Source organism: Mandrillus leucophaeus, unplaced genomic scaffold (assembly GCF_000951045.1).
Source record: "Mandrillus leucophaeus isolate KB7577 unplaced genomic scaffold, Mleu.le_1.0 Scaffold166, whole genome shotgun sequence".
In the NCBI taxonomy this organism is placed as follows: Eukaryota; Metazoa; Chordata; class Mammalia; order Primates; family Cercopithecidae; genus Mandrillus; species Mandrillus leucophaeus.
Window position 1 is genome coordinate 1,974,556 of NW_012101654.1, and position 24,615 is coordinate 1,999,170.

General features: G+C 43.5%; 1 protein-coding gene across 1 annotated transcript in view; it reads left to right on the forward strand.

The window, feature by feature from the left end:
- ARID1B (AT rich interactive domain 1B (SWI1-like)) overlaps window positions 1-24,615 on the forward strand; it is a 423,627-nt gene that overhangs the window by 393,158 nt on the left and 5,854 nt on the right. Inside the window, exons 10-16 of the mRNA XM_011976438.1 lie at window positions 3,926-4,135; window positions 6,077-6,281; window positions 11,438-11,576; window positions 11,834-12,006; window positions 17,910-18,060; window positions 20,552-20,648; window positions 22,428-23,211. Of these exons, the coding sequence (XP_011831828.1) occupies window positions 3,926-4,135; window positions 6,077-6,281; window positions 11,438-11,576; window positions 11,834-12,006; window positions 17,910-18,060; window positions 20,552-20,648; window positions 22,428-23,211 (1,759 nt within the window). The remainder of the gene's footprint in view (window positions 1-3,925; window positions 4,136-6,076; window positions 6,282-11,437; window positions 11,577-11,833; window positions 12,007-17,909; window positions 18,061-20,551; window positions 20,649-22,427; window positions 23,212-24,615) is intronic.

Here is a 24,615-nt window from a genome sequence, read left to right on the forward strand (position 1 = left end):
AGCAAACTGAATTATAAACTTTATTTTCTGATTATAATTAAACTTGAAATTGTATATTTTTTCTCAATATTTCCATATACATGGTCTCTTCCTGTACCATAAATAGTTTGAAGAATTTGCAAGCAAACTTCTGGCTCCTGTAGTAGATAGGAACAAGAGAAACTGAAGTTCACAGTAGTAGAAAATGTCAGACTATTGCTCTATGTTGAGAAAACAGCCACTTTTTTGAATGAGGTGCTAATTCAAAAAGGGGAACAAAAGAGAGTATAATGAAGGACCTAACATTATCTCTGCTATCAAATCACCGCAAATACATGCAACCCCGGAATAGTTAACTGCTCTTTCTGAGATGCCACTTCAGTTTGGACTTAAAATTGCTCTCAATAGTGTCCTTAATAAAGCCTGTCTAACAGCAGGTCTGGAAAAGGCAAAATGAGGAAGATGCTCTACGCTTTGACAGTGTACTGTGGACCAACATTGTTTTGTTACAAAACATTCTAAAATAAAAATAAACATTTGTCCGTACACATACACATACACATATTACCAGGCATATGGTAAAGACTGCTGAAATGTAAATCTGCCTAAAAGACTTGAGGAAAATGTACTTATAGGCTTAATTAAAGTATATGCAAGGAAAACATTTGTGGCACCATAATAATGTCTTGCTGTAATTTTACAGCAATTTCCATTCCTTTTTCTTGCCTCCACAAAAGTTTCACAGCAGTAGGATACAATTTTTACAACACTGAAGCAGTACTAGGTAGGCCTTAGTGACTGGGAAAAGTGAATCCGTCTTTCCAAAGGGCAAGGTAACCACCTTTTGGAAAGGCCACTGTCAGTGGGAGGAGTGTAGATGAAGACCTTCATCCAAAACCAGTGTCTATGAACAAAGACAGTATATCCCGAGCCTGGTCGGTGATGAGAGTGATAACGTACATGCTCTTTATTCGCTAAGTCTTTAATTGCCCTCTATTCAGACACCGATATTGGCTGTGGTCATTGTCTGCCCAGTATGCGAACCTTAAGCTGGGGTGGAGGCGTTGAGTGCTGGCAGCGGGCGCAACCTCGTGCTCAGCCTTCAGCCTTACTAGACTGTGCCCACGTTCACTCCGCACCTTGCTCGGTGAAATCCTGTTTATAGGATATTTGAATCAGCTGTTAATTCCTGTTAGCATGCTGCCAAGCTTTTCACACCCTTTTTGTCCATTGGAGTAATCATTCATGAGGAAAAAAAACGCGATCACAGCCCTCCAGCGTGCAGGGCACCACGCTAAGTGTTGGCGATTAACATCCACACAAACTCTACCTTGTGGAACTTAGAATCTAGTCAGAAGAATGGGTGTCAGACAAATAATCACGTGCAAAACGTACAGTTTTACGCAGCATGTGACATAGTGCTGCAAAGGAAAAGTAAAGCGTGTGGTGAAACTGAGGCCCTGGTTTAGCTAAGCAAGCCAACCTCGGGAGGCCTTTTCAGAATTTATCATGTAAACTGAGGCCTGACCGTGTCAGTTCCGTGCAGATTCATTTTCCTACATTATGGTGCCATAAAAATGCTTTTTAGAAGATCTGAAAATTATGAAAAATAGAACTATTCTATTAGAAAGTATCTTCATTTAATTTTTCCAATGTTATGACAACAAATTGAGATAGGCACAAGTTAATTAAACTTAAGTTTATTTAACCAAGGAGAGAAAAGTTAATATATAGTCAAACTGCGTCCATCATTATCTCAGGCCTGTTCCAGCTTGTAACAATCCAGTCCCTTCAGAAGCGAGAACAAGCATTTCTGTGCCCCATTGCTCAGTTCTTGATTAACTGTTCATCCAGAACCATTCCCCAGTTTCAGTTTAGAGAGGACCAAACCAGGAATGGCAGATGGATCTTACAAACAGGATATTCATTGAGCTAATTGGAGAAATTTTAAATTGAAATGATTACTTTTATTTGTCTTATCTTTCAATTGAATCTCAAACTTTTACCTTCGTTTTTTACAAATAAAATGCAAGAGGGAAGTTGTTTTACTGTTAACTGATTATAGATTATAGTGCCTTTTTCTTCATGTTCTTATTTCAAATTTTCACTTTCGAAAAACGTTAGACCCATTTTTTTAACTGTAACTCCCCAAAGGAAAAAAAAAACAAAACTCTATACTAAAATTTAGAAACCTCTTAATAATAAGTGTCCTGTTAATAAAAAGAAAACTCAATACTATAATTTAGGAACCTGTTATTAATAACTGTCCCATTAATGATGGAAGAGCTTCTGAGGTGCCGTCCAGATGAGAATCTTGTGTGAAGTGGGTTAGAGCAGCCTCTTTTCCTAGTCAAGTAGGACTTGGGTACAAGAATATGAAAAATAAGCTTTAAAAACTTATTTGGATATATAGTTTCTATATTCTAAGTGTACATATGGGTTTATAGACATATATATTCACACATATATGAATATGTATACCTATATATTTTAAGCTCTTTCTAAAGTAGTTTTTAAGTGACTTGAAGTTTAACCTCAGCATCAAAGTATATTCTAAAATATAAAACAACTATTTTTTATCATTCTACATTTTATATTTACATCAACTGTATCACCCATTACATACTTGATAAAGATGTTATGCCTCAGTAATTCTGAAGCCGAAGGCTTAAAATCTCAGCCCAGTGACTCTAGCGAATCACGTGTTAGTTAAAGGGAAAGCGGGGCCTCACGTGCTGCGTAAGTTTCATTCTCAGGCATCCTTTCTCAGGGACCTACTTTTACTGGAGATCATTCTGCTAAATAAGGTAACATCTAGCCTCAATGGCAGCCATGTTATTTAACCCCCCACATTTTCAGAAATATGTTTAAAATTATGTTAAGCTAAATAAAGAAAAAGGATAAAAACTTAAGAATTCTGTCTATAATAATTGCTCTATATTGCAAATAATAACCTAGGTATGCATAAATAAATGAAGTAAATTATCGTTCCAAGAAATCGGTATTGAGAACTGAGAAATGATTTTGCACAATAACCCTAGTATTGCAAATATTGTAAATATTTTTACAAATATAGCGATATAAAAGAAAGGGAAGAGCTACAGTTGCCCCGCCTAGGGCTAAAAGTGTTATCTGTCCTCCAGATTATGTAATCCACGGAGTAGGCTTCAGGTGTTAAGAAACGGCAACTCTTGATATTTTAGTGTCAGGTAAAAGCAGATAGATAGAAACGCAAGAACTAGAGTATGAGTGTAAAACACACGAGCATATAAATACATAGGCATAAAAATAAATGTATATGTTTATCCATAAATCCCAAAGCTTTGGTTGACCCTTAGTTTATCTTAAAAAAAAAATAAAAAAGAAAAAGAAAAGAAAACCGAGCTTATAGCTCACACCACTGGTTCCCGTGACTGGAAATCTACCTTACACTTTTCAGCAAGCACCATGTGGTTGCTCATCCTCCAGATGCTGTGGCATTTTAACGAAGACACCCTTTAGCCATTCTTGTTTTGACAAGGAAAAGTAGGAGTCCATTTAATGTTTTGGGCTCTATAATATCACATGTAAAAATTTTAATTCACTGCGATCACTCCATGAGCTAGAACCTTTTGTTTTTAAAAATAACATGAGGTGTCACTGGAATTTTGCCTTCTGGGATTCAACGCTTATATCCAAAACGGGCTTTGTTCTTTTTTGTTTTTGTTTTTAAGTGTATAAAAGGGGGAGTTTGGGCCTTTTATTTAAAGTAAAAGTAAATTCCTAACTAAGAAAATGTATAGTTTGTGCCTGAACTAGTAGCCTTCATTCCTAATTGTTGTGTGATAGCAGTAGTTTTTAATCTCTTCTCTTCTTGTATTTGTTAGCTCATTACTTTTTTCTCACCTTCTTCCCTCTCCGTCTGCCCACCCATGCCCCACCTCCACATGCTGCTTCTGGGTACTAGAAGTCCAGCTCCTCCACCACCACTGGGGAGAAGATCACGAAGGTGTACGAACTGGGGAATGAGCCAGAGAGAAAGCTCTGGGTCGACCGATACCTCACCTTCATGGAAGAGAGAGGCTCTCCTGTCTCGAGTCTGCCTGCTGTGGGCAAGAAGCCTCTGGACCTGTTCCGGCTCTATGTCTGCGTCAAAGAGATTGGGGGTTTGGCCCAGGTAAGAATGAGTGAGGGAGGAAAAAAAGAAGCTTTTTGGATAAGTTCTTATACTGTCTTTCTTTGAATGTGTGGACTCATTTTTTTTCTCACAAAGGAAAAGCTAAGCCTGTGTGAAAGTCGCCTTCCTGCAACCCATGTTTGTGTGCTGTCAGGGAGCACTGGGGGACCCTGGCTTTGCCACCAACTCGCAGTGTGACCTCAGCAGGTCATGTACTTGGACCTCAATTTCCTCATGTATACAGTGGGTCAGACTAGATTTTCCTGTAGGTTTCCGTACAGCTCCAGAATTCTCTGGAATCTGCCAGTAGTTCACAGGAAATACTCAGAAATGTTTTACAAATGACTGAATTAATTATCTGTGTCAGATATAAGTCACATATACTGCTTCCCTCTCTCCAGAGCAGGTTATCAGAAAATTAAGTCATACTTGTCAAACCATACCCACCATAACTGGACAGTTAGGAGGGCCAGTGCTGTGACCTCCAGCGGGCTAGGCCTCAGTGTGACAGGGGAGCTGCCTGGAGTGCAGACGTAAGGACCTTTCCTCTCTGTACCTGGGCTCCTTTGCCTTCTACCCCTCAACTCCCCTGACCTTTCTCCCCTGCACCTACCCTCTTCTGACATGGATTTTTTTAGAATCACTAAGACTGCTCAAACCATTAGATTTTATCAACCAGCTCAGAGTAGATACTGTGTGGTTACTTCCTTACTGTGACTGTGTCCACAGTGTATATAACCAGGCTGGGTCTATCACGAGACTCTCCGCGGGCTTGTAATGAGGGTTGCTGGAATGTACCTGGGTTGCAGCTTTGTCCCCACCCCATCATGCTCTTTATCTCATGGGCATCAGATATGGTTGGGAACAGGTGCTGCCACCACACAAAGCCTAGCTCCCAGCCTTCCTTCTTAGGTCACACTGAGCAGCACCCGGCTTGCCATTTCTGCAGTAACCCAAAGACCCACGGTTTGCAGCCCTGCATTAAGTGCCAAAAGAGGGTGGTGGGCATCTCCGGGAGCATCCAAAACTTATGCACCACCAAGTACTAAGTAAATGGACATAAGGGCTGTGTGAGAAAGTTTGAATCCAGAAATTTAATATTTCATTGAAAACCACTGTCCCCTTACCCCCTCCCTTGCCACACAACACAGGAGACATCAAAAGGCAAAACCTTCTCCAAGTTATTTGCAAATCCTCATGTTTCATTCATATGTTTAACCTTTCATAACCTGTTCCCAAGTGGGAATCAAAAGGTTAAAATTAATGCCTCAGATCTTGATGTCGCATTTCAGGAGTTCTCTTTCTTTCTTCTCCTTTTGTGACTGTGTTGTCTCCAGCCTAAGCCTCCTTGAGTAAGAGCACCGCACAGGAAGGCGTGCACCTGCCCCCTCGGCGGGGCTGGTGGCCAGTGGCATCGCATCAGGCTTTTTAAGTTGGGGGCCGTCGGTCCAGGGGCTCATTCGCCTTCGCACGAGGTGCTGCTTTTGCTTTTGCCTGACACCCCAAGCAGTCTTGGGGTGAGGGGATGGGTACTGCCCAGAATCCCAGGCCCACTTCTGAGAGCTTGCAGCTGCTGAAATGAGCACTCTCACATCACTGCCCAAAAACCTAAATTGCAAAATAGTGCCGTTGTTGCTTTTTAAACGTTTTGACGTGCCCTTTTTCCTTAATTAGAGGTGGAGTGGGATAAGTGTGAGGCGTTGGGAGACACAGCGGGCAGAAGGACCTCGGAGCAGTGCTTTTTCTGTTGCCATCAGCAGGTTCCCTAATGGTTTTATAACTGTAAATGCTGCCTATGCACTCCTGAGTGGGAGTAATGAGCATTAGTTAAAAGAGGCAAATGAAAAAAAGTAAACCAAGACATTAAGTGCTTTTTTTGTCTCCTGGCTTTAAACAAGCCACTTTGCTGCAAACCAATGATCCTGCCGTGTTTTTTGCTAGGTGAATAAAAACAAGAAGTGGCGTGAGCTGGCCACCAACCTAAACGTTGGCACCTCAAGCAGTGCAGCGAGCTCCCTGAAAAAGCAGTATATTCAGTACCTGTTTGCCTTCGAGTGCAAGATCGAACGCGGGGAGGAGCCCCCGCCGGAAGTCTTCAGCACCGGAGACACCAAAAAGCAGCCCAAGCTCCAGCCGCCATCTCCTGGTAAGTGGCGGCGCTGCAGTCGCTGGCCCAGGAAAGCCAAGGCGTCTGGCCTGGGAGGTTCCGGGAAGGTCGTTTCACAGTCAGGCCAACAGAGAACTCGGGACCTTTGAGAGGCGGGGGTTCCTGCGTCGTTTTGTTTATTTAATTGGACGCCCATTGGCAGTGTTAAGGGATGAGAGAATTAAATCTGGCATGTGGCCATTTCTGATTGGCCCTTGGAAGGCACCCCTTCTTTTGCTGTACCTTAATCAAAACAGGCTTTTGAATTCTGAGCCATATACGTTTATTCCTTATACAAGTGTTCAAAAAGATTCCATCTACCACTACACAAAATAAAGATCCCCAGTGGCCTGTTTGAACACTTGTGCACTTCTAGGAAATGCCGCCCTGCAGGTTTGACAGGTCGAGTGCACCCACCCTCTGTCAGAAACCCTCAGATTTGAACTTTAGCAAAATGAAGCCTGGGCTTAGTTTCTAACATCCCCTGCCCAGCGAGTTCTCACTTCTAGGGTGTTTAGCAAGCTGTCGTGGTAAGGATTCACACAGTCTTGTTTTGGAAACAGGTGGTCGTTTGCAGCCTTGTCCTGGAAGTCAGGGGTCTTAGGAATGGGTGCAGTGCTCGTCACCAACACGCTCACAGGCCAAGCCGCGTCAGTGACACCTGCCAGCTCCCTTCCCTCCCCTCCCCACTGACAGAGACCCTCCCATTCCTTCCAGCGCCCCTGCTAGCCTTTGTTCTACCATTCGGGTTTCAAATTTGAAATCACAAAATCATATATTCTGATAAATGCAGTAGTAGGGGGGGAAGACCTTGGCACCTTAGTGCTGGGTGGTGACCTCACTCCAGTAGATCCGACCATTCTCTTATCTGTGTCTGGCTCCCAGTCAGCGACCTTCAGCACGTAGCCTCACTGTTCCTGGTCCCTGTCTACGAGAGGTGGCTGCACCCGCCGCTCCTGTACACAGCTTGTTCTGAGCGTGGCTGGCAGCCCATGTTTCCTGGGCACTTCCAGTGTGCCGGGCCCTTTTCTAAGTGCTATCATTTCATCTTCACATCAGTCCTGTGACTTTGATACTATTTTAAAATCCATGAGAAAATGAAGGTCTCGTGGAATCTAAGTACCTTGCCCAAAGCCAACTAGCTGGGGAGTAGAAGGTCTTTTCTGGGGCATCTGGTGCTAGAGTATACATGATACCCACCAGACACCTCTGCCTGTGTTGAAAATACCTTTGTAACACATGAGATGTTTACATGTAGAAGCCAGAGCAAGAAGTTATTTTGCTTTTAATGATTTCCTCTAGCTGCTGTCTGGATGGTAAAGCTGATAGCCAAGGTTCCTAATCAAGGGATCTCATATAAATACTTTGTAGGCCCAAAGTGCACTTGTAGTGAATATACCTAGAATTACATCCGTAGGCTCTAAAAACAAGGAGAAATCCTCGCTAACCTCATCCATAAAGATTCAAAGGCTTTGTCAACTCTGGTGTCCCTTAAAAACTGGGAAATCTAATTTTAAAAATCTCACAACATTACATCCAGTTCACAGAGTAAAACAAGCTGCCCATGAACAGCTCTGAAACTATTTTTCCAAAATAAAAACCCAGTGGGGCGTAGGGAGCAAAGTGGTGATGTCTGCAAAGATCTAAGGGTACATTTTATTTGCCAGGAAAGAACTCGTGTCACTGAATGGGCTGCCCTTGTGTATGGAGAATAGCTCTCCCAGTGTGCATCAGCTTCAGGACGGGGGCCCTGCTGAGGCGTATAGATCCTTCAGAAAGTGGAGGGCCTGTTCTCTTAACAGCCAGCCCTTCCCTTTTCCCCTTGTTTAAACTGCCATTTTTATGGCAACATTATCATTTTAACTACACAAAAGAGCTTGGATTGCAGATGGACTCCTGGTATACATTCTTCTCAGTAGTCCAGAGGGAGCCGAGGTCCTGTGACACAGGAGGCAGTGGAAGGAAAGCCTCCTGGTCTCGCCCAGCCCCAAGAGCACGTGCAGGGAGCTCCAGTCACACACAGGTGTCCGGGGATCTCAGGCGGAGGCACCCCGGTCTTTAGAAGCCTCTCGATTCAGTGCCACCCACACGGCAGGTGGCCTCTCCAATTCCAGTCCCATCATTAGGGAAATGGTCTTGGAAACATTTTTGTTGTTAAAGGAAAATAAAATTATTCCCAAGTATTGGCCATGTTAGAGTCTCATTTATTACAAAATTTTTAAACACAAATTTACAGTAAAAATGGATGTTCTTTGAATCACTTTTTCCCGGAAGAATATCATTGTAGTTTATTTTTTACCAGCACATTCAGGCAGACTAAACTAAAAGATTCTGAAGAAACATTTTAGATTTTTTTCCCCCCAGCCTTTGCTCTGAACCAACTAAAATCCTAAGTCTTTTTACTGTATTCTAAGAGCACTCCAAGTCATCTGTCTCTAGTCAGATTTTGATTTGGGGTGCTAATACAGCTCTAGGCTTCAATTCTGTTAGCCTCTGGGAGGTATAAGCCCCTTGGCTCCTGGGGCTGCACCCCACACATCACTGCCAAGTTGCCATGTGGCTTCTCACGCTGGGTTTCTGGGTTCCTGTCTTCCAGCCACCAGAGCAAGTCAGTGATTGAGACTCCCAGGTGAACCGAGGCAAGGCCTTGGGGTGTGGTTTGTCTTTAAGGTGTCAGTGGGGATCTCGTTATAAAGCATCTAGAAAAGGGTGTGGGGGATTTCCAATGAGTGCTGTAGGAAGCGCCTCCCCAGATGGCCTCTGCAGCCTGTAAGCTGGAGATGGGGAGGGGAATGGAAGGGACCAGGCTGGGAGAAGTGGGGCAGGGGTGGGGCATGGAGCTCCACATTCAATTAGTAAGTCTGTAACCAAAAACCCATCCATCTTGGCTGGCAGGTGGCTGACTGAATTTCTATTATTAGCTGACAGGTGATGTCACAAAACCTGTCATGGATCCAACTAGGGAATCCTCAGTGGAAGATAAATGAGAAAGGGGCTCGGGTTATAAACAGAGGTGCCCTCTGGTTGACCTCTAGTCACTGTAGACCTGGGACATATCAGCTCTTCCTTCTCCCCACCCTACTTCCCGCAACCCAGCCAGAACTAGGGCACCAGGTTCGTGCCGGGTAAATTATCCTCCCAGCTAGGAGCCTGGCCATGCTGTCTGAAGTGTGTGAATGTACTTAACCTTCAGTAACCTTTCCATTGTTTACTTTAGAGTATACATTTGTAGCTTCTGGCAAAAGGTAGGGATGTCCTAGAGAGCCTGCCAGCCTCCTCTATTAATGGAGTTACAAGAGGTTGCATTCCTTTTTTTTTTTTTTCATGAAAGGAAAAAAAAGCACTGGCAAGAGAGATTTTTCCTTTTTTTTTATTAGCTATAAATGTGAATACTTGTAAATAAGGGTCTTTCTGAAGTCAAGCCTTGCAAGTGATGTTTCCAAGGAAGCTGTCGAGGCTGTAGCAGAGCCTGCCTGAATTTCGGAAGCAAGTCGCTGCTCTTCCACGGCATTAGGCAGGCAGCCATGTCTGCAGGATGATTACCCTTTTATATCTGCAAAAGAGGACTTTCTTCCGTTATTCCGATATACCTTTTTAACATGCGTTTCCAGGGTTTTACGCAAATTCGGTTTGTAAGTATGAGTGAATACATTTTTCTTTTATACCTACATTAGGCATCTACATTAGCCATCAATCTTCTCCGTATAACAAATGCCCATGACACACGTTTACCTGTGTAACAAACCTGCACATCCTGCACATGTACCCCTCAACTTAAAATCAAAGTAAAAAAAAAAAGGAAATAAAAGCTTTTTTTAAAAAGTCAGTCTTTCTGGCATCTCTGAGAACTTCTCTAAGTCATTCAGTGCAGGGTTCACAGGGACGGATGTTACGCGGTGTTCAGCTCTGTCGGCCAGCGTTCATTCCAGCCCAGGCCAGGGGCTGAGCAGACCTCATCGGCCTACAAATGTCTCTGTCCAGCTGAGGCTTTCCGTGTAGAAACAATGTACTCCTTTCGATTTCTGACTCCTTCGCAGTGTCCTGTGTAACTTCTCGTGGTTTGTTTCAGCTCTGTTGCCACTGAAGTAAAATGTGAATAATAGTAATTGTAGTGAGCCTTGGGAACCTCATAGGGAAAGGTATTCTAGACAATAACATGGAAAATGTGATTCACAAGCAGCAGTAATCCTGTCGTTTGTTCAGGGGGTTCTGCACTTTTTTACCGTGAGGGCAGGGGTTGTTGTCTTTCTTGTCAGTTTGGTCCACTGGTGTATGTGGGCGTAGAAGAGAGCCTAGGCTATAGTAGGCGTATTACTCATTTATTAAGCATTTAATTCACACATGAAACCAGTATCTATTGATGATCTAGCATGCTAAGGACTACAAGAGATGACAGAGCAGGAGCCCTGCAAATGTTATGTTTTTCCCTCAAGGTGAGGTTAATTAATTTTTCCCAGAGTCCCACATAAGATTTGGAAAAAACCGGTTCAATTCTGTTATTATAATGTAATTATACTTATCTCAGCACCCTGATAACGTTTAAAAACTCCAAACCAGTATGACTTGTGCTTTTTGATAACAACTCTGATTTCATAGGTCAACAAGTGACACTATTAATGACAGAGCACAGACGCATTCAGATGTTGAGAAGCTATTGAAATGACATAAGGCTCATTGTCAATTTGTGTCCTTGCTTTTCATCTTAAACATTTCACATTGTCTAAGACCCAGAACTAAGTTTCCTAATTTTGTTTCTACAACAGCACAATAATTCACCGATTTGATGCACCAAAATTTTCATCCCATTTATAAAAATGTACATTTAGATTATTTCCAGTCTAGACAACAGCGAATAAACACTCTTCTGCCAAAAGCCTCCTTTTTATTAGATTATTTTCTTGGGATAAATACCCCAGAAAATAAGTATCCAGTCAAAAGATATAAATGTGTTTTATGGCTCACAAATGAAATATGTTTACTCAAAATCTTCTTTACTAATTTTTACTGTAAACAATATAAAAGCAATGAATTTTACAACATCATTATGATGTCTTATTTACATTTGTTTCTTTCACCTATACAACTAGCAAGGCGGCTGGGCTTACTTGGTAATCTCTGGATTTCTTCCTGTTTTCTCTTGATGCTGCTGCTATCAGCTAACTCGGGATCCTTGCAAGGCCCACAGACCCCTCAGTCAACTGGCAGCAATTCCATGGCAGAGGTTCCAGGTGACCTGAAGCCACCTACCCCAGCCTCCACCCCTCACGGACAGATGACCCCAATGCAAGGTGGAAGGTATGTTCCAATAACTCTATGAGCCATACAAAGTCTTGTTTGTTCATATTTTAGTTTTCTGGAGCAAACTTCACAGAGAGAAGAAATGGTATTTCCTAGAGAGTTTTTAAATGTTGATGACTACCAGTTTTCTTCATGTCATTTATTTTGGATGGTTTTTGCATTTGCACATTTCAAGATTGGTTCATCTTCTGAATGTACTGTTTGGAGGTAACTCCCGCTGTATCATTAAGCTTTCATTCCTTGCATCTCTTCAGAAGCAGTACAATCAGTGTGCACGACCCGTTCTCAGACGTGAGTGATTCATCCTTCCCGAAACGGAACTCCATGACTCCAAACGCCCCCTACCAGCAGGGCATGAGCATGCCCGATGTGATGGGCAGGATGCCCTATGAGCCCAACAAGGACCCCTTTGGGGGAATGAGAAAAGGTACGTGCAGTGGGGCCTCCGCCCGGGCGTGGACCAGTGGGCATTCTACTGTCTACCGTTCCACAACAGTTTACCTTTCACTCAGAACACCTCTGAGCCCAGGCTGCCTCAGTGTGGGTCCCAGGTCCCCATCCCACTCCACTTGTGGCCTTGGGAAAAGCAGTTAGCCTCTTTGTGCCCTCATCCTGTCCCCAGCTGGCCTCAGCGCCCTCGGCCTTTTCCCCGGCACATGCTCCCTGTTTCTGGATACCTGCCACCTGCTCACACACACCAAGTTACATTCCTTATCTAGAAATTGGGAAAATAATAGGACCCACTTCCAAAGGCATGATGAGGATTAAGTTCCTGCACACAGAGCTCAGACAAGAGTGGCTGGCGGCAGTGGTAAGTAAGCACGCGCTTCACGGCACCTGGCATGGTGTTGTGCTAGTGTGTGCTGGGCGCTAGCTCGTGGATTGGTAAATCAGAGTCGCTGCCCACCTTCAGGGAATCACAGACTCCCTGCCTTCTTAATTCCTGGGAGGAAGCAAAAAATAAGCACAAATAGGCAGTTAAAGATTGTGGTTGGTGGAAGACAGGAAAGTGAAAGGAAGAAAGAATACAGATAGCAGTGGCATTGGGTGGCGCGATGGGAGAGAGGGAGAGCGATTTAGACTGGGTGGTCAGGAGGGAAGGGCCCTAAGAACCTGTCATGGGGGTGGTGGCAGGAATGAGCTTGGTGTATGAACAGGTGGTGGGTGTCCAGAGCACAGTGAGCACGGGCCCGGGGACAGGCTGAGGTCGTTGAGGCCAGCGGGGCCAGAGCCTTTCGGTGTCTGTGGGCATATTGATGAATCTGGATTTTTCACCAAGGTGAAAGATGTTATGCAGGGAAGTGATGTGAGTAGGTTTTTTTGTAATAAATACATAAATAAGTAAATAACTGGCCGTCTCTGGAGAATGCACTGGAAAGAGGTAAGAGTAGCTTTGGGGAGATCACTGAGAGTCTAGGGGGAGCTGGCCAACTGGAGCTGGACATCAGCAGCGCAGAGGGAACCCGCCGGCAGAGCGTACATCAGAGGTGCTCACGGAGTGAATGCGGGCCCTGAGGGAGAAGCTAACCACAACTGAGCAGGTGAAGACATCATTCCCTGCAGTGCGGAGGATTGGGAAAGGACTGGGCTAGAGAGGGGAACCTGGAGACCGTCTGGGGTGTGTCCCTGTGGTAAAGCATGGAATGCATGGCTGGAGCTGAGCAGATGTTGGAGTCGGTATGATCTTGGAGTAGTAAATGTAGAAATGGCATCTGCAGTGATGGGATTGATGAGATCCTTGCGAGAGAGTGCAGGAGTTTGTGACTGCCATCAGGAGACACCAGGCTGGCCCTTCCCTTGATGCCCGCCGACTCCCAAGGTTGAGGCAGCACTGAAGCTGTGACTGTCTGAGTCACTGTCCTTCAGTTCTGCCCGCGGTCTACAAGCCACAAGTGGAGACTTGATATTTCACTCTTGGGCATTCTTCCAAATACATTCAAGGCCTGTGAAATTGAAGAATGATATGAATATTATTGGAAAAAAAATACAGAAGAAATAGTGAATAATATTTTTATGGAAGTACTTACTCTGGAATCCCTTAAATAATAGTACCTGTGTTGTGCTTAGATGTTGGGGTACATGAATTTCTTGATAATATTGTCTGAATGGAGAGAAGCATAAAGTACAAAGCCTTGGTTTTCATATGTATTATAGACCAATGAAAAAGAACAATGGAAAATCTTTAAAATTTAAATATAGGGCATATACCATTTATAAATGAAATTCATAGTATTTTGTGTATAATATGTCAGATAACACTCATAAAGCAAGATCATCTATGATTGTTTTTCTTTCAGAAGTTTCAGGGCTGCTGATTCCAAGTGAGGATTTTGCAGAACATGCAGTAAATCCAGAAGCTTAGAATTTCAAAAGCTTTGTGAATGTTGGGGGAGCTATTTTTCTTAGTGGTATGAGATGCTACACAGAACATTTCATTAGTGCTTTTGGTGGCTTTAGACTCTGAAAATATGACAACATGGAAAAAAATAATTAGTAGTATTTGGAATTTGGCCTCAAAATGTTTTACAAACCATTCCCATATCCCACCGATACACCACATTAGACAACTGTAGATGTATTTCCCTTGTGTCCTTATGCCTAGAAGTTTTCTTGTTATAAAAATAAAGTGTGTTGGGGTAGAATGATTCTGGGATCACCTTGCTAGGCCCTAGGTAGATATATACGGATACTTCTTACCTTACAGTGGGATTACATCAGAAGAAACCCATCCTAAATTGAAAATATTGGTAAGTTGAAAACACACTTTCACTTACAATATTTTTGATTTACAATGACTTGATCCAGATATAACCCCATCTTAAATTGAGGAGCATACTGAATGCCTGTCGCTTTCACGCCATCATAAGGTTCAGCCATCCTACTTTGGTGACTGTCTGTGATGTTTTCATCAACCATGTAAATGATCCCCAGTGGCAAGTACAATCTCTAGTATATTTCAGTTCACTTGCTGCCTTATGGTACTGGTGTATTCAGTACCAAATAAAAGCAGATAAGCAGAAAATCCACAGGAAACAGATTTTCTAAGAGTCTTACTCCTGTTCTGTATAGTTTTCCATTCTTCAGTTTGCCTTACTCTGTCAGTAAACTTAATGGTGCTATGATTTTCTATTTAATGACTAACTGCAGTGGAAAACATACTCTTTGTCTCTGTTGCTGCCGCTGTTGGTGTTAACCTGTAGTATGGTAGCATGGTCAAAGAGTCTGATCTAATATTAGCCCTCAGTAGCCCTGAGGGGCCTGGCCCTGCCTGTTCACCGACCTATTCCCTGCCTTCTTACTTCCTTACTTCACTGATTGAGGAATTGATGGATTACATATAAATGAACATCATTTTATATGTTTGACAGAATAGTATATATCAAATGTCTATTAATATCTGTACACATAGCTCTACTTGTTTTAATTGAATAGATCCACCCTAATGCTCTAGTAATGGGTGAGTTGTTCCATAATCTTTTGCTATTATAAACAATGAAGCAGCGATTATTGAAGTACAGTTTTTTCACATTTGTAAGAATGTTTCTGCAAAATAGATTCCTAGAAGTAGAACTGTTGAATCAAAGGATATTAACTTTTTTTACTGAATATCTGAGCTTTTACAGTATAACAAACTACCCCCAAATCTTAGTGACTTTAAAAACTGTAACACTTAATTATATCTCTCAGTTCTGTGGTAGACTGGGTAGTTCTTCGCTCTGTGTGTCATGTTGTCAGCTAGGACGTTGAGGTAGCCGCCATCATCTGGGAACCAGGCTGAGAGCTCTGCTGGGCTCTGATGTGTCGCGAGTGGCTGACGTCATCCCCAGGCTCTACTGGGAACTCAGCTGGAGCTGTCGGCTGCAGCCTCCTCCATGGGGCCTTTCCATGTAGTTTCTTAGGTGCCCATAACATGGCAGATGGATTTCAAGAGGGAGCACTCCAAGAGGACAGGTCCCGGGAGCAAGCACTTAAAAACTTTTGCCTGCATCTCACTTGCTGGAACCCTCTTAGGCAATGCTAATCACATGACCAAGCCCAAAGGCATCATGGGAGGGGTTTCCCAGGCTGAGAATGCTGGGAGATGCGCTTCTTTAGGGGTTGCCAAAGCAGAGCCTCCCATAGCAGGTAAAGCAGGTATTGGCAAACCTTATACCAGTTTAATGTTCTCAACAAGAGCATGTGAGGGTGTGTGGGTTCTCACCCCCTTACTAAAAATGATCATTGTCCATCATTTTCACATTGGCCAATCAGATGGAAGGGAGAAAGCCTCGTTACTGTTTACCTTGGATTCATTCCATTATTAGTGAACTCACACATCTTTTCATATGTTGATTGACCATTTATTTTTCTTTTGTGAATGTTCATTTATGTGTTTGCCCATTTTTAATTTGGTGTTGCTTTTAAATTTCCTTGTGTATTAGAGAAAAGCTATTTAATTATGCCACGTGATTTCTGTCTATCTCTGTTTTCACATCTACAAAATAGAAAGTAACTTCAAAGCTGGTTCTACCACAGGTTGATGTGAGATCAAATAGATAAAATAGGTGAAAGTACATTGCAAGGGAAAATACTTGATGCTGGCATTGGCCCCTCTCTACCAGCCTAACAAAATGTATCCGCTCACAAAATCTTAACCAGCTTTTGCTTCACATAATCATAGGATGGAGAAAGGTAGCAATACTGTATAGTGATGAAAATTTATATTAAAATGTTTAATTTGCCGTCAGGCTAGTTTCTGGACTGAACCCAATTTCCTTCAGGCTCTGAGCTGATGCTGATTTGCATATACTACCTAATTGGCACTCCATCCTGTGTTAGAAATAGTTGTATTTCATCCCATCTTGAGCTATTCTTAACTCCCTAATAATTTTTTTAATCCTTATTTTGGAGTGAATCAGTGGCTGAATGTTAAGGTTTTCACTTTTTTTCTTATGAGAGAAGGGAACTAACTTTGTATACATATTTTATGTCCTCCTTACAACCATTTCATGGGATAATATTACTGGCCTCATTTTATAGACAAGAAAATAGGGGCCAGGTGATGACTCATGCCTGTAATTCCAGCACCTCAGGAGGCTGAGGCAGGCAGATCGCTTCAGCCCAGGAGTTCGAGGCTACAGTAAGCTACGATTTTACCACTGCAGCTGCACCATTGCACCTCTTATCACTAGGTGATGGAGCGAGACCCTGTCTCTAAAAAACATAATAAAAATGTTAAAAAGAAACGAAATTAAGCTCAGAGGTAACTTACCCAAGTAAGGAATGGATCTGGGTCTGTGTTAGTTTTCTATGTTGTGACATAACAAGTTACCACAAACTTAGCAGCTGAAAACAACATAAATGTATGATCCTACAGTGTCTGTGGGTCAGGAATCTGGCACAGTGTGACTGGGCCTCTGCTCAGGGTCCCACAGGCTGAAATCAAGCTGTCTGCCAGGACTGTGAGCTCCTTGAAGGCTCAGGGTCCTCTTCCAAGTTTATTTAAGTTGTTGACAGAATTCAGTTCCTTGTGGTTGTGAGGCTACAGGCCCGTTTTCTTGTTGACTGTCCTCTGCCCACCTTTCCTAACACGTGATCCCCCTCCACAGCATGTCAGTTGCTTCTTCAAGGCCAGCAGGAAAATATCTCTAACTTGCTTCCTCTCTAAGCTCTAGATCCAAAGTTAAAGGGCTACCTGGACAGTCTCCCTTCTGGTTAACTCGCAGTCAGCTGATTAGTAACTATAATCACATCTGTTAGGCCCCTTTTGCAATGTAACATAACATAATCATGGGAGTGATACCATGGTATTCACAGGTCCTGAAGGGGAGGTGCCCACCAGGCAGAGTGGGCTGGATCTTCGAGGCCGTCTTAGATTTCTGCCCCCACAGAGCACATCTTGGCTCCACACCTTAGGCTCTTTCAATAGTATTATGGTCTACCATATTAAAAAAAAGCACAGGCCAGGCGCAGTGGCTCACGCCTATAATCCCAGCACTTTGAGAGGCTGAGGTGGATGGATCACCTGAGGTCAGGAGTTCAAGACCAGCCTGACCTACATGGTGAAACCCCCTCTCTACTAAAAGTACAAAAATTAGCCAGGCGCGATGGTGGGTGCCTGTCATCTCAGCTTCTCGGGAGGCTGAGGCAGGAGAATCACCTGAACCCAGGAAGCAGAGGTTGCAGTGAGCCAAGATCACACCACTGCACTTAGCCTGGGCGACAGAGTGAGACTCCATCTCAAAAAAAAAAAGAAAAAGTACAAAGACAATAGAGATTACTAGAAGGGATGGATGGGCCTTTGACTTTCAGAAATGCCTAAATGTATGCATTTTATTTAAAATATTGCAGTGCCTGGAAGCAGCGAGCCCTTTATGACGCAAGGACAGATGCCCAACAGCAGTATGCAGGACATGTACAACCAAAGTCCCTCCGGAGCAATGTCCAACCTGGGCATGGGGCAGCGCCAGCAGTTTCCCTATGGAGCCAGTTACGACCGAAGGTGAGTATTTTTTAAGATGGCGGTAAGATGATTTACTAGAAACTGTGCTTTCCTCACACACACATTTCTGAGCCCTGGCAGCTGAGCCACTGATGACAATATACAGTGTCCCCTTTCCTGTGAAAGTAAAGAGGCAATGGCTGCTGGTCACCAGGTGCGTGTCAGGTGACTGCCCTCAGTTGATGGCTATTCAGGACCAGGGAGAAGGACCTTGGCCTTGGTAGGCATCTTCTTCCCCAAGTTAAGAGCCAGGGCCGCCACAAGTCAGGCTGGCACCCAGCGCCAGCTCCCCGCTTCCTTCTGAGGGACTGCCAGCTGCATACTCCAGATGTGGCTCACCTGGAGCTCCTGGATGCCTGGGCCTCCAGAGCACCAGCTCCCCTCCCTTCCTTCTTTCTGTCTGGCGGAAAGGCCTATGCAGTGGTAGCCACACTGGGCTTTCAGCATTCTGGAAAGGTCTTCCAGGCAGTGCTTTTTCCCCGTGACTATTTTAAACAGAGGGACAATACTTTGCTCCTTAATCAACATTTCTAGAAAACCCACAGCACAGGCCTCACTGCAGCCTCTCTTAATCTTGAAGTGACTTAAAATGGCAAGTGAAACTTGCAAGTTAAAATGGCAAGTTCAGCTGCAGGACTGATGATTCAGATTGATTTGCAATTAGGAGGAAAAGTGATTGAAATGGCTCTGAAAGGTAATCTGAAAACTGCTTCCTAAGATGATGGCATAGGGCAGGCTTCTTTTTGTGGAGAAAGTCCCTTGCCTGGGCCCTGACTTCAATACTCATTGTCACAGAAACCGCTTCCCCTCGTTGGTATGTTCTCTAACTCCTCGTAAGAGACATGATTTTAAGCAAGGTTTTCATGTGATATTTCAGATTTTTAAAGAAAAAAAGATAGAGTCCCAATAGAAGGGCTTTTCCCTCCCCGGAGCCACAGTGGTGTGCCACAGGGTGGAGCTGGCTTTGGGATCGCTGCCTTCGGAAGCTGCATGTGCTGTTCTGCTGGGGACCGGCTGGGCCAGAGCCGCCCACGTTTCATCAGGCCACATGCTGGGGTCACAGGGACAGGTCCATCGGTGGGAAAGCGTCCTCGGTGTAATACAGAGGAGAAAAAGGTTGAAAAATCACGGCTGTACCAAATGAGGTTTCTTTGTGGTACTGTCTGTGAGCCTTGTTCTTGGGCGTCCATCCCATGTTTAAGGAGACACGGTGCTTTCTCCTAGGGACCTAGGAATTGACTCTTCTGATTCTTAACCTGGCCATAATGTGGCCAATATTTACTTGTGATACATTCGTTAATCAGTTAACTATAAGGTAATGTTTAGTGTGCTGAATCAAGGATTTCAGTTAGGTTTGTTTTGTTTTTGAGGGTCCAGGAAAAGCTACAGATGTTTTTTGAGGGGGTAGCTGGCAAGATTAGAAGAACAACAATTATCTTGGCTCTACCACATTAAAGAGGGGTTTACCTCACTGTTAAGTTTTCTCTTCTGAAAAATGTTGCTTGTTATGCAACTTAAATTTTACCCATGTCAAATACATTTCTTTCCTCCGATCTCTGAGCTTCCTTCTTAGATATCAAAGTAGTTATCAAAAGTTCCCATGTCTGTTTCACATGTGATAATCTAAAAATTCTTTTATTTGTTTGTATTATTCTCATTCCTTGATCAGCTTAGGAATATGTTCAGTCCATTGTTCCCTTTCTTACAAGATTTAGTATATTAACTTAAACCAATGTATTTTTCAAAGTTCCAAATCTATTGCCTTTTAAAACATGCTATTTTTTATGATATTTATAATTTCTTAATATACTAGTAGTTGAAAAATGAATGTATTATTCATTTCCATTTTAAGATGTAATAGGTGTACGTTCAAATCATCCCTGTCATTCTTTTCTGTAGCCTTTTAGGGCATAGGACTGTGAAATTCTGAGAACTTGTATTTATACAATGATTAGCTAACATTGGAATTAAATTTGAAGTATAGCTTTTAAGAATTAAACATTTTCCATTCATAATGAGAATGTGCAAAGTACAAACATTTTGATGTTCCGGTACTTCTAGGAACATTGCCTTTGAGTCTTCAGTTCTTCTCATCGTTTCTTGCTTCCATTAATGCTTCACATCACAGCATTGTACGACACTTCCTAAGGTACACGTCAGTGGAGAGGCGGGGCTGCGGCCTCCCAGGCAGAGGCCAGAGGCTCTGACAAGTGCTTACAGGGTGCCTGCCTGCTCAACCGGTATTCCTCTGACACCTATTAGCCAACAGCCTGAACTAGGAGTTTGGCACCATTCCCAAAATGGGTGTTCCCATCCCTGGTGCTAACAGTTGGCGTGCAGCTGCCTCTCAGAGGGCCTTTGTCGGAGGGGTGTGCGGGGAAGGCCACACAGAGCTGCTTGGGGGAGTCAGGGTTCCAGAAATGGATTGTTTATTTCTCTGTTTGCCTGAAGCTTTTTCTCAGTTAAGTTTTCTTTGAATGCCTCGTTCCAGGCATGAACCTTATGGGCAGCAGTATCCAGGCCAAGGCCCTCCCTCGGGACAGCCGCCGTATGGAGGGCACCAGCCCGGCCTGTACCCACAGCAGCCGGTGAGTTGGCGAGTGGGCGTGGGGTGCTGTGTTTTCTGGTTCTCTCCTGGAGGCTAAAACTCAAACTTGTCTTACTTCTGAAGATTTTCAGATGTCTAACAAAAATGATTAGTGTTTGTTGAGCATTCAGGATATAGTTAATGCTAGAAAGTACTCCTGGGATGTTGAAGTCAGCACATTAAAAATAACTCTTGATACATGGTTTCCTGAAACAAATATAACCTGTAACAAGAAGTTGAGTGTATTCGTCCTTGTAAATAATAACAAGCCTGAGCTAGAGTGAGTATATTTTAAACATGTATCTGTTGTGCATACTATTGTATCAGAAGCCATTTTAGAGCAGAAATTCATCAGTGCTTTAAGGAGAATGTGTAGAAAAGCAACTTCAAATATTATATACTAATAGTGAAAGTGAATCTGCTTTTTAAAAAATGAGATAAGATGCTAATGATACTTATTTTGAATAAGTGGGACAGGTTTTTGCTGGTTCACAGGTGACCATCGCAGCTCAGAGATGCTAAGTTATGCAAGATCTCCCCCTCACAGTGACCAGTGCTGTTGCAGAGAACTGCCCTTCATGGTGTGGCTTTCCAGACATACAGGACTTTGCTATCTTTAAACAACTTTTCAGATCTGAGACCTCATGTAAAAAATAAAAATTTTGAAAACTATATATATGTTATATAATTATAATAATTATATACAATAATATGTATATTATTTTTCAGTTATTTAATTTTGCTGGAGCATATAGGCACAGTGAATTGCCTTTTTTTTTTTTTTTTTTTTTTTTGAGATGGAATCTCGCTCTGGCACAATCTTGGCTCTCTGCAACCTCTGCCTCCTGGGCTCAAGCGATTCTCATGCCTCCGCCTCCCAAGCAGCTGGGACTACAGGTGCCCACCACCATGCCTGGCTAATTTTTGTATTTTTAGTAGAGACGGGGTTTCACCATGTTGGCCAAGCTGGTCTCGAACCCCTGACCTCAGGTAATCCTCCTGCCTCGGCTTCCCAAAGTGCTGGGATTACAGGCATGAGTCACTGCGCCTGGCCAGTGAATTGCATTTTTAAACCAGCTGATCTTAAACAGTTTTCAAGTAAAGTGAAAAACATCAGCATCTCACTGCCTCCCATCAGAGTCCCACCTACCCACTGCACTGGTCCTGGAGCATCCTGGGAAGCAAGCTTAGTAGCAGGTGTGGTGCCAGCCCTGTCCTCAGTGCTGTGACCAGTGGGGCTTTGGGGGAGCCGCACCTGGCCAGGCCAGAAGTCAGGGCAGGAGCTGTGGGATGGATGTCGGATGACCAGTCTGGAAAGCCGAGTCCTGTTTGGAGGCTTTTCCATAAAATGAGGCCCAAGAAACCCTTTTACCCCAAGACCCTTTCAGGCCAGCCCCTGGATGCTGGCTCTCCTGCGAGAGGGTCCTTCTGTCTCCTGCTGTGGTCCTAGTGCCGCTCCCAGCCCAGGCGCCATCTGCCTGTGTGGGAGTTCAACGCTGGCTGTCCCGGTGGCACAGCCTAAGGAGAGGAGGCTTTTTTTTTCCCCCACAGAAAGTTTCAAACACGTGAAAACAAATTTTGGATGCCCTCTCCTGAGTGTGTGACATGGTGTATATAATACTGAAATATTGAACATAGATTGGTCTCAGTTGTTATAGAAGCTTCCCATATTCATTGTGAAATGAACATTCTAGCAGGTAATAACTATTTTGCATAATTTCAGTGTGTGATTATACCTGTAAGAGCACATCAGGATGATTTGTCTTTCTGCAAATTCCAGAATTACAAACGCCATATGGACGGCATGTACGGGCCCCCAGCCAAGCGCCACGAGGGCGACATGTACAACATGCAGTACAGCAGCCAGCAGCAGGAGATGTACAATCAGTACGGAGGCTCCTACTCGGGCCCGGACCGCAGGCCCATCCAGGGCCAGTACCCATATCCCTACAGCAGGGAGAGGATGCAGGGCCCGGGGCAGATCCAGACGCACGGAATCCCGCCTCAGATGATGGGCGGCCCGCTGCAGTCGTCCTCCAGCGAGGGGCCTCAGCAGAATATGTGGGCAGCACGCAATGATATGCCTTATCCCTACCAGAACAGGCAGGGCCCTGGCGGCCCTGCACAGGCGCCCCCTTACCCAGGCATGAACCGCACGGACGATATGATGGTACCCGATCAGAGGATAAATCATGAGAGCCAGTGGCCTTCTCACGTCAGCCAGCGTCAGCCTTATATGTCGTCCTCAGCCTCCATGCAGCCCATCACGCGCCCGCCACAGCCGTCCTACCAGACGCCACCGTCACTGCCAAATCACATCTCCAGGGCGCCCAGCCCAGCATCCTTCCAGCGCTCCCTGGAGAACCGCATGTCTCCAAGCAAGTCTCCCTTTCTGCCCTCCATGAAGATGCAGAAGGTCATGCCCACGGTCCCCGCATCCCAGGTCACTGGGCCACCACCCCAACCACCCCCAATCAGAAGGGAGATCACCTTTCCTCCTGGCTCAGTGGAAGCATCACAACCAGTCTTGAAACAAAGGCGAAAGATTACCTCCAAAGATATCGGTAAGAATTCCGAAGCTTTCATTCCGAAATGAATTCCAGTTGCAGTGTAGACTTTTAATTTTAGTATAGATACTGTTCCTGTTCATCTTAAAGGGATGAAAAAATTATGACTAGAAATTATCAAGATGCATTTTTATATAGGAGTAATAGTTGGAGGCTACTAATCTGAATTAAGAAATAGTGCCAGAAAAGAGTTTTGAAATAAAATGGTAGTTTTACATGTGAGTGTTATTTGTGTTCAAGATCAGAGCTTCAAGAAAGAGATCAGGGAATCCTCAGTGATTATATACTACATTTTGGGCTTAAAGATTTGAACTTAACCAAGCCACTTAATCGCTACAATACGTGATAACAGACTCCCCCGTGAGGCTAATGAAATGCTAAAGGTGACCTGAGAAAATCTGAAGGCAAGCCACTCTGTAAGTTAGTGACAACATACAGTGAATTTCCATGGGAAAAAGTTAAAGCCTGCCTGTAATATGAAGATTGATAGATGGTATGACATATAAAACATGCTATGCTGTGATACATAGAACTGATATCATCCAACGCACTGGTAGACTTGGGGCAAGAACCATGTCAATTGAATGCTGATGTTGCTTGTTTATCCTCTGTGGGATGTTCTGAATACTAATCAGAGGTCTGCACTATCTGGGAGTACACACAGGGTTTCTGCACTATTTTTGAAGTACTTTTAACACAGGAAGAAAGATAATAGGTCTGAGTTATATTGGGAAAAATTACTCAAAAAAACTCAAGAACAAATTGACTTAAAATCTTTTGCAGTGATTAGAAAATTAAAGATATTAATAATTTGAAAGAGGTCAGTCACTGGAGATGTAGATTGAGAGACCAGGGCAGGATAATCACTTGAGCTCAGGAATTCGAGACCACCCTTGGGCAACCTAGTAAAACCTTGTCTCTATTAAAAAGAAAAAAATTAGCCAAAAGTGGGATCCATTTCTGTAGTTCCGGCTATTCAGGAGGCAGAGGTAGGAGGATCACTTGAGCCCAGGAGATCGAGGCTTTGGTGAGCAGTGATTGTGCCACTGTATGCACACACATACACACACATATATATATTCCTTTATATATATCCCTTCATATGTACATAGATCTATCCCTTTATATATAATGTATATCTGTATCTATATATATGTGTGTGTGTATATATATATATGGGGTTGCAGAGGGAGAGAAGGAGACATAGGTACTGAGCACCATTTTATATATAGAAATATATATATACACACACATATATTGTGTGTGTGTGTGTGTGTGTGTGTGTGTATGTTTAAATAAATATATCTAAATTTTTTAAAAATCTCCCAGTGCAGGTTATATAGCATTTGTCTTCAACCTAGGGAAATGTATATTTTTATTTTTTAAAGTAATTTTGATTTT